The sequence below is a fragment of the Pyrgilauda ruficollis genome, unplaced genomic scaffold, assembly GCF_017590135.1.
Source record: "Pyrgilauda ruficollis isolate IOZ18807 unplaced genomic scaffold, ASM1759013v1 scaffold65, whole genome shotgun sequence".
In the NCBI taxonomy this organism is placed as follows: Eukaryota; Metazoa; Chordata; class Aves; order Passeriformes; family Passeridae; genus Pyrgilauda; species Pyrgilauda ruficollis.
Genome location: NW_024528266.1, coordinates 3,576,237 through 3,586,623, shown reverse-complemented (window position 1 = coordinate 3,586,623; position 10,387 = coordinate 3,576,237). Strand labels below are relative to the sequence as shown.

The following is a 10,387-nucleotide window of genomic DNA, read 5'->3' as shown; positions in this document are numbered from 1 at the left end:
CCCCACCAGCTTGGCTGATAACAACTCAAGGAAAGGTCACGGTTTCGGGTTTTTTGGCAATCATCTCCACAGTTCCAATAATCAGATACATCTGCAGTTCTCTGGTTACCCAATAATACTGTACAAAGAATAGGTCACTGAGGAAAGTTCATTTCCAAAGCAGGTCCATGATTGGAGATTTGAACAGACCCAGCCGCCTGGGATAGTTGCTCCTGTGGAAAGGGACTTTGAGAGACCTGGGGGAAGGAGCAGCAAAGTTGAAATCAGTCAGTGTCACTTCAGTTCTTGGAGATATGTGGGCTTAAACTTGCACTCTGTAGGCAAAGAGAGAGAAACATAAAGAACAGATAAATAACCATGTGATTTTGATGGGATTTGTTCTTGGCGAGGTCTTCTAAAATGGGGCAATGGGCTTTGCAGAGAGAGCAGAAATGGTGTTTGCCTTTCCCAGGGAGGGATTCTCTTCTGTTAGCCAGGTAGGGAAGCACTGTGATGGTGAAATTATGAGGTGAAAAAAGCATGCTTGGATTGCGCTTGAAGGTCAGTTACAAATACTGCATCATTTGTGTTAGCAGTGAACTTATGGGGGTCAACACCATTGCGTTTGTTCAGTATTCTCATTAGTACCTGGCAGAAGAATGGAAAGCACGCTCAGGATAGGGCCCAAGCTGAAGGACACAGTCATGCCAACACGAAAACAATGGATGTTACTCTGGAATGCAAGACACAAAATTATTCTTCTCACTGTGGGGGAGGCTCCACCTGGTATCTGGTAGGCACCACTTCTCACTGCACCTACAGATGGGCTGAAGGACATCTGAAGAGCAGTGATGGGAGATGCAGCTGGTATGTCCCATGGGTAAAGATAAAGTGACCCTAGGCCCAGTGAAAGGTGGAGATTGAAAGAAGCACACTGATCACCCTTAGTTATGAAAAAAAAACTGTAGCACAGAGTGAGAGTCATCTTCTTCCTCCACCTGTGGCAGAAATAATGGATTGACAGCAAGAAGAAGCCAGATAGACCTGAGGACCATTTTTCTGATGGTATATGGATAATCAGGTACCAGAGAATCAGCCTGGAGAAGCCATGAAGCCTCTGCAAGCAGAAGTGTGTCAGTGCAGGCTGGACAGGCACCTGCCAGGATGTTTGTGAAAGCAATAAAATGTTTATAATTAGTCTTATTCAACAGATTCCCACACTTTGCATGTGCTATTGCTGTCTGCATGTAATAGCCACCAGAACATTCTCTTGTGTCACTGACATTGTAGACACAGTTTAATCTGTCATGCACAAAATTCAGCAAGTATTTGATTTATTTTGTCTGAGGAGCAGACACCCCATATAAATACATGAACACATATTTAGACTTTATTTGCAGCACAACTGAAAAGCAAGGCTGAAATCTAAACTTGTTCTGGGATTATGTTCCTGCCTGTTTGTTTTGGCATGAGATTTTGGGGTCTGGAAGAGAAGGATAAGTAGCAAGGGGGAGGATCTGTTTTAAAAACATATGTAAGGCACCCAGCAGGAGCTGCTGGTAGCAAGGCCAGAGGGAGCTGTGGGAGGGTGGGGGTTGATGTTCCACCTGCTGGCAGGGGCTCACTTACACGGGAATGCACTGCACAGCCTAAGGCAGTGGCCAGAACTCAGTCCTGTCTCATCCTAGGAGGAAAAGTGGCCTCCCATTTGGAGAGCCACACCAGGGTCCTGGAATCATGCAAGCTCAAGCACTCAGGTTAGGTCTTGAAATCCACCCAGCTCTGGGGTTTCTTTGGAAAGGTCTGACACTGAGAGGGAGAGAGAGGTCTGCCAGGAAGGAGTGCACATTTGGTTTCCATTTGCAGGTTGAGTGTTAAGAAGAGCCCCTCAATCTCTTCAACAGGCTCGGATGGAAAAGGAAAGAAAGATCTCCTTGACTAGCACAGTCTCTGTGAGAGAAAGGATTGAGCCATCCAGGTGTTGGTTTTCACTTAGTTTTTTGCTTAGTACTTTTTCAGTCAGATCCTTGCTAAATGCTGTAAGAAACACCATTTTAGTGTAAGCTACAAAAATCTGATTTTATTTTCACTTGGTTTTGCTAGAAATCTTCCATACCAACACACGTGTGTGGGTATTGTATTTCCTTTCAGTATATCTGGTAGCACTTGGAGATCTATAATGTGTGCTGGGCTTCACTGTTTATTGCTAAGCCACAAATCCACCTCTTCCATTCCAAAGTGCAGTTTGCTCCCTCCGTGGGTACTAGTCCTGAGAGAAAATCAGGGTGCTGTTTTCAGTTTTCCCTTCTCCACACACACACACACACACACACACACAGAAATACATCTAAATTCCAGTAATGTATTTTTTTTGCTTTGATTTCAAAGATTACCACAGACCTCACTTTGATAATGTGCAATGTTACCAGAAAACAACGGAGAAAAAAATTCAATCCAGCAGTATGCAAATACTACTCAAGAGAATAATCAGCCAAAAATGAAAGCTTCTCCCTATGACTCTATCATTCTTCATCTCTCTCTGAACCTATAGTGAGTGTCTTTTGCTGTGTGTACAGAATTCAACAGAACCCTTGTGCTGGTTCCTTATTGTTTTGTGAAAGACATCACTTTCCGTGCAAGAAGCATAACCTCTTCTGCAGATCATCTTAATTACTGGAACAGTGTTTGTCTTCTCCATGAAAATAACAATTTAATTTTTCTTCTGTATGAATCTGATTTTTATAATTCCCTTGTGATGACTTAACATTGTAACAACTAAAATATGTAAAGTGGTATTAACGTTTCCTAAGGTTAAATTAACAGATTAATATTTTACCTTTCCCTAGTCAGAGAAAGCTCAACTAAATACACCCCCACCAGTTGTTCACTTCCCTGTCTGTCTCAGTTAAAGGGGAAAAAAACCCTATGCCTTCTTCTGTATGGTCTCCTATGTAACTGCACAGTTAAGAGTCTCCCTCATTCTTCATCTCTTGATTCTGCTTTTAAGTGCCTCTTCTCAATTCCCTTTTAAATCCTACTTCCCTGCTACTTCCATGAGTAATGTATTTTAAGGTGCAGAGCTAATTCAGCCTATCTACACTTTCCCCATCACCTTTACCTCTATGAGCAAAGGACAGAATGTGGTTAAAGAGTGTATGTTGTTATTTTTACCAGAAAGAGTGTAAAAGTGGAGTACCGACTGTGTTACAAAAGGCATTAAACACACAGGTTTTCTGTGATTGTCAGGACAGGTCCAGTAACACTTCATGACAAATTTGGATGCAGAAATCTTAGACTTTGGTACCTTTAGTGAGCAAGAGAGATTTAAAGGTGGAAACCACAAGAGTGTAATTGATGCTAATGCATGCCTCAGCTGAGTATTGCTAGAATCATATGGATGACATGTTAGTTACTTATATCCCGCATTATTAACCAAATCACATTGATCTGATTATTAATCAGTGGAGATGTCATGCCAGCACAGAGCAAGAAATGCTATTTGCAAGAAGATGTGATGGAGCTGCAGTTTTCCTGTGTACTTTTGACTGTGACCAAGCAGTCTAACACTTTGCTTGCTGTAGATTTTTTCTGGCAACTGTAATAGATACAGAAAAAAGCATAACCCCCAAATCATCTACCCCTTTGCAAAGCTGTTGAATCACTCTGATCCTTTGTGAGGCAGCCCTGGGGAGCCAGCACCGGGTCCAAGCTGTGCACCCAAGCTTTGGATGTGATGCATGGAGGCTATTAGACACCTCCAAACAGGCTTTACAAAAGCTGACACTATGGTAGCTAAGAGGAAAGGCTGGGGAGAAGGCATTAAGCCTAACCCCCATGGAATTTACGCTTTGCTCGAGGCCAGACTCTCAGCAAAGCATCTCTGAGGAGCTGGCACCACATCAGAGCAGAAATCTGTGCTACAAAAAAGAGAGGAGGAAATCCTTCTCATTTTCCCCCACTCTTCTAACACCATACAGTGATTAGGGCATTTAAGCTGGGTGTCAGAGTCTCACTTTTTACAAATGACATTAGGATTTTGTGGCTCCGTACCCTGTGGCAATGTCTTAGTGCCACGGGAAATACCCTGATCTGACAGCCTAAGGCATGCAGGCCTCCAGGACCAGCCCTGACTGAAAGTGGAGAGGAACAGGTGTGGATTTTATGTATGTATTTTTGTCACCAGGGCATAAATTCCCTGTGCTGGAGACATAAGTATGTTATAAACATACATGTAGGAGTGCTCCATTGTGGTTTCTGCCTCAGCTGGGAGAGTCATTGCCCGGGTTTGTAAGATTGAGTAGATTAAGTTCAAGATGCCACCAAAGGAAAAGGGCAGAAAAAAACATCTCAGGACCATAGCTAGGAACTGGACTGTGAAAATAGATAAATAAAGAGTCAAGTTTCGATGCTCATTGTGGTGGGGATCTTGTCTGAGGATCTTGGCAGGAATACACGAACAACTGTTACTCAAAAAAACAACACCACTTTCAATTGTGCAGGTTTGGGGAGCAAAGATCTGATTAATTGTGTACTCTTAATGCAGGAAAACCAAACAGTAGAGGGGAGAGTTAAGTGTGAGACCCTGGTAACCTGAGACCCTGGTTAAGGAGATCACAGTGTGGGGCACTGACAACTTGTTGTGGAGATCTTGCTTGAGAGGAGGCATCTGGTAGAAGGCAGAGCAGAAGGCCAGGCTGCTACAGCTGCCAGCAGTCACCCAAGTACAATGAATGATCAGGGTTTAAAATGCATTCCTTGGCATCCCAGGCATTTGGAAAGGACTGTATTTAAGGATCTACTCTTAGCCCATCATCAATTAAAACTAAGATGTGTCTTAATAATGTGCTAAAATATTGTCTTTCTCTGGTTATGTCATGATTTTATTGTGCTGCTTGAGACAGGGGGGCAAGCTGTAAAATGTGTGGATGGGACACAAAACCCAGTGAAGTTGTTTGGGGATGAGGATGCCTCTTACCACAGCTCTGTGGAGAACTGCAGTCACTGTGTGCACCAGGGGAGTTGAAGCTACTTAAACCAGGGCTAAGATTGAGGTGAGGAAGCCTAGTACCCATAAAACCTGGTGCCCGTCTTTTCATTAACAGCACACTGGAGGCAGGACAGACTCACTAAGGATGGAAATCAGTTATCCCTGCTGCCTGGGGAGAGCCTCACTGCACGTGACCTGACTTACTCCAAACCCTCCAGGTTTGGAGGATGTGTCTTTCTGTTAAAATATCACGTGGTGCTTCAGTAATATTTTCTATCCTGTCAATCTACAGCCTAAGAAACAGCCATGTATCTATGTAGAGGACTAAAAGCTGGAGTCACCTCACTTGTTTTCCTCCAGGCAGCAGAGACCCTTATCTGAAACAGGCTATGAACCTATTCTTGCTGCAGGGAGCCTCACAAGAGTCCACTCAGGTTCAGTGAAAAAGGCAGGTCATTTTTCCTGAGGCAGCAGGAAGAGTGGGAGGATGGCAGCAGAGCCACCTGGCTACAGGGCGGGATGAGGAGCTGGGAGCACTGGGAAACCCTTGTTTTGACATGGACAGTGCTGGGAAGACTTCTGGGATGGCTCAGTTTTGCATCCTGGCTCCTCTGTTCCTGTGGCATCCCTGGCAGGGCTGCACACCATGCCAGTGCATGCGGCTGTAAGGTCCTGGATCCTGGTGATCACTTCAGAGATTTCCACAACTTTCCTGCACCTCAGTTCAGTGTTACCAGCCCAATGCCAGCTTGCTCACCTTAGTGTTCTCTAAATTTGGGATGTTGTTTTTTTAAGCTGGGAATTTAGGATGTTATCTGCATTCTGTACCTGTGGGCTGCTTCTCAACATTGCTCTCTTTCCTTTGTTTCTCCTTCTCAGTGTTTAACAGCTTGCCTTTTCAAAACTTCCATGGTGCTGGACTGATTTTTGGTTTGTCATCTTGGGGACCACTCAGTGAAGCTCTCAGCCACCAAAGGTCAGGCACGCCACAGAAATGCCTATTAATAGGTCTTAGGTGCTGGTTGTGTCTAAACCGGCATTTCTTGGAAAGAGAAAGATTTCTTGGAGACCGGTGGCTCTCTGAACTACTGTAAAGGCGCAGGGCCAGGCTGCCACCCATAGGGTGTCCCTATGCAACCACACCTCCTGCAAATGGGGCCACAGGGTGCAGGGGGACAGTTTAGGGAAGAAGATAGCCGTTTGGCCGCTGCTGCGTGCAGAACGAGGGCGCACTCGCTGTTGACACGCTGCGCGCTCCGCCAGTGCCCTGCGAGTCGTCTCCTGCAGCCGGTGCCGCCGGCTCCCTGGGGAGCTGGGCAGTGCCAGCATCTTTGTAGGCTCTCCCCTTCCAAGGGGTGTCCGGGGGCCTTTATTCCGGCAAACACAGATGTTTAAAATAGGATTTCAGCCGGCCTAAGTGACGCCGGCTCTATGTATAGTCCGCTCCTGGAGCCGTGCAAGTGAAGACTATCTCGGAAAACCCGTAGGACCTGGGCCCGTCCCGGGATGTGCAGGGCCAGCTCCCCCGCGGTGGCCGGACCGGCTGCCCTGTGCCGCGGGGGCTGCGGGGGGAGCCGAGCCCGGCCCGACCCCTCCGCCCCCCGGCGGCGATGCCCGCCCGGGCCGGGAGCCGGCGCGCCTGGCGGAGGAGGGGACGAGAGAGGAGGGGAGGGCAAGGAGGGGAGGGAGGGCAAGGAGGGGAGGGAGGGCAGGGCGTGGGCGGCCGCTGCCCCCCCGCCCCCGCCGGCACGTGCCTGCCCGCCCCCGCGGGCCACTGCCGCGCCCCGACGGCCCCGGCATGGACGCGCCCGGCCAGCGGCCCGCCAGCCCCCGAGCCGGCCCGGAGGGCGCGGCGGCGGAGCGGGACCCGAGCACAAACGCGAGCCCGAACCCCGGCCCGGAGGCGCCCATCGAGGAGGAGAGGGAGGCGGCGTACGTGGAGATCCGCGGCTCGCCGCAGGGGCCGGAGGAGAGCCGCCAGAAGCCCGAGCTGGCCCCGGCCGGCGGCGCTGAGGGAGCGTCCGGTCCCGCACCGGACAGCGGAGCCGGTGGGACCGGGGATGGCGACTCGGCGAGCGGTGGACCCCCGGGGGAAAAAGCGGAGCCAGCATCCTTGGACCACGGGCGGGATCGCCCTCCTTCCCCGGCGGCGGCGGAATGCGGCGCTGACACCGGCCCCGGCTCCGTGGGAGCGGCGCGGAGCGGCGGGACGCCGGAGGCGGGGGGCTGCCCGGAGTCCTCCTCCTCCTCCTGCCCTTCTCCCGTGACCAAGGCGGACGACTTTCCCGCAATGGGCGACCCGGTGTCGACGGAGGGCAAAACCTCCTCGTCGTCCTTCGGCTACGAGAGCGAAGTGGAGGATGAGGTCGCGGGGCGCAAGGCGACTCCCCCCGGCGCCCCCCCGGGCACCCCTCCCGGCGGCGGCCGCGACGAGGCGCACTATATCAGCACGCAGGAGATCCAACTCAGCGAGGTGGACCACGACATGGACTTCGACGCGGGGCTGGCCGCCCGCTGGGACTTCGAGGATAACAACGTGATCTACTCCTTCGTTGACTACGCCTCCTTCGGGAGCGACGAGACCCCGGGAGACACGCTGACGGAGGAGGAGGAGAATAGCTGCTACCTTAGCACGACCACCAGCGACCCCAACAACCAGACGGACAGCATCGACAACACCAGCAGCACCGAGATCGTCAGCCTTACCTCCGAACACGACACCCCCGGCGGGGACAAGCGCGCCAGCTCGGGGGAAAGCCGGTCCAAGCAGCCCGGCCGCCCCGGCGGGAGCCCGGGCGCCCAGCTTCTCCTATCAATCAAAGCCGCTTCCCGGGCTATAAATGAGTCTAGCAACGTGCACGGAAAGCAAAACACTGTTTACGCTGCCAAGCATGAAGGCGACATGAGTCTCCGTGTCGCCGCGGCTCCCGACCGCAGTGCGAGTTTAAAACAGGATGCGGTCCGCGACCACGCGAAAAAGTTCATCGCGGTGCCGGCGCGGCTGCAGACGCGGTGCGGGGCCGCCAGGGCCGGGGAGCACTCGAGCGGCGCCTCCAGCGCCGTCAGCGAGCTGGACGATGCCGACAAAGAGGTGCGAAACCTTACGGCCAGGGCTTTCCGCAGCCTGGCGTACCCCTATTTCGACACCCTGCGCCCCGGCTCCCGCGCCTCCTCCGCCTCCCTGTCCGACAATGCCCTGGGCATCAACCGCTGGTCCACCTACCTGGACCTCAAGTGCGGCAGCCTGGGGCCGAGAGCCGAGCCCAGCCTGCTGCGCTCCGGCCGCTCGCAGACCAAAGCCCTCGAGTTCGTGGTCAGCAAGCTCGACGGGGAGATCGCCCACGTGGAAACGCCGCGGCGGCTGCGGGCGGGCTCCCGGGTGGTGACCCTGCTGGACCTCGGCGATGCCGCCGAGGCCGGGGAGCCGCCGACGGCGGAGGGCGGCGGGAAGGGGTCCAGCAAGAAGTCCAGGTTCGCCTCCAGCCTCCTCAAAAACGTCATCTCCAAGAAGATGCAGCTGGAGCACGAGTTCAAGATGGAGCGGGGCGAGATCACCGACACCTCCTACACCGGGCCGGGCGCGGGCCGGGAGCCTGAACCCACCGGCGGCAGCGCCGGCCGGGAGCGGCATCGGGAGGCTGGCGTGCAGCGGCAGAACTCCCGGCACTCGGAGGGCGGCTCGGACTGCACCGCGGCGCCGGCGGAGGATGCGGGCGAGGGCGGCGGGGGCCGCTCCCCGGCCTCCAAGGCGTCGACGCCCCGCGAGGGGAACCGCAGCCTGGACCGGGCGCTGTCGGAGGAGCTGTGCGAGGTAAAGCGCAGCGCCTCGGAGGCCATCAAGGCCACCTTCCTCCGCAGCCAGAACAGCGCCTTCAGGTCCTGGAAGGAGCGGGAGGCGGAAAGGAAGGAGGAGAGGGCGCCGGTCGGTAAGCTGAAACTTTCTCCCAAGAACGACTGGCGAGCCGACCTGGGCGAGATCTCTGCCGGCAAGTCCACCAAGATGTCCCGCCTGTTCGTCCCCGCCATTCAGCACACCCCTCGGGAGAAGGATCCCGGCAAAAGGGCGACCAAGTGCTCCGCCGCGGCCGCCGCCGTGTCCTCGGCCGCCGCCGCCGCCTCCTCGCCCCCCGCCGCCAAGCCCAAAGCCCCCGAGATCAAGATCAGCCTGGGCAGCCTGCAGCAGCCCCGGGACGCCGCTTTCAGCATCGCCCAGCTGCTGACGCCGCAGATCGCAGGCCGACCGCCGGAGGAGGGCAGGGGGCAGCCGCTCAAGCCTCTCAAGGCCGGCGACGGCCCCGACAAAGTGCCACAGTTCCTGGTGCGCGACGTGAGGGACAGCAAGTACAGAGCCCAGGGGATCCTCCACCAGGTGCGGGACGTGCGTAAGCTCATCAAAAGCTCCTACAGCGCTGACTCGGGAGATAACAGCAGCGACAAGGGCAGCGGCGCCTCCGAGCAAGGCGGCCCGGAGCAGAAGCCCCGGCAGCAGCTGGTCATCGCCGGTGTCCCCCGGTCGCTCTCCCCCGTGGTCATCACCTGCCAGGCGGTCGGCCACACCGGCACCAAGCCCACCGAGGCGGGGGCCAAGGCGGCGGGCAGGGCGCCCGCCTGCCCCCCGGAGGGCACCGTGCTGGTGCACCGCACCTCGGGCAGGCTGCCAGTAGCCACCATCGCCCCCAACAAGAGCGATGCTCGCCAGCCGGCTGTGCTCAAGATCGTTTCCAAATCCTCCGCGCCCTGGCGGCACCAGCCGCCGCCGCCGCCGCCCCCCGAGAGGGGCCGGGGACCGGAGGAGGACCCGAGGGAGGAGAGCAAGGCAGCGCCGGTGCAGAACGCGCTGGAGAAACTGACGGCGGCAGTGCGGAGCATGGAGGAGCTCTACAGCTTCAACAAGCGCGAGTGGAAGCGCAAGAGCGACCCTCTGCCCATCACCGACAGCCACGTCCTCTCCCTTATCGCCAGCCAGGAGCGGGGCGCCGGCTCCCGACCCGCCGCCGCCGCCGCTGCCGCTCCGCCCCCGCCGCCGGACAAGGCGGAGGAGCCGTCGGGCAAGGGCCCGAGCAGCGAGCGGCTGCCCCGCCGCCCCTCCAACAGCGCCGCCGACAAGGTCTCGGCCAAGGCGGCCGCCTTCGAGAGCCTGGCCCGGCAGCGGCAGCGCGGCCCGCCGCCGCCCCGCGCCGAGCCCCCCGCCGCGCCCGGGCGGCGGCGGCGGCGATGCGGAACGCGGCCCCGACTGCGGGAACTATCTGTCCCTGCCGCTGAAGGCGGCCACCGAGCCCGACTCCCCGCCGTCCGCGGGGGCGGCGGAGGGCGGCGGCGTCCGCCCCAGCCCGGTGTCGGCATCGGCGGCGGCGGCGGCGCTGTGCAGCCTGCAGCCCTTCGGCACGGCCAAGCCCGCCGGCAGCCCCAGACAGCCGCCCG

The 10,387-nt window shown here is 55.7% G+C and overlaps 1 protein-coding gene across 1 annotated transcript in view; it reads left to right on the top strand.

Annotated features, from left to right (window-relative positions):
* Window positions 1–6,758: 6,758 nt before the first annotated feature.
* The window catches only part of CUNH4orf54 (chromosome unknown C4orf54 homolog), a 12,512-nt gene continuing 8,883 nt past the window's right edge, over window positions 6,759–10,387 (top strand). Inside the window, exon 1 of the mRNA XM_041484255.1 lies at window positions 6,759–10,379. Coding sequence (XP_041340189.1) covers window positions 6,765–10,379 — 3,615 coding nt within the window. The 5' untranslated portion in view covers window positions 6,759–6,764. The remainder of the gene's footprint in view (window positions 10,380–10,387) is intronic.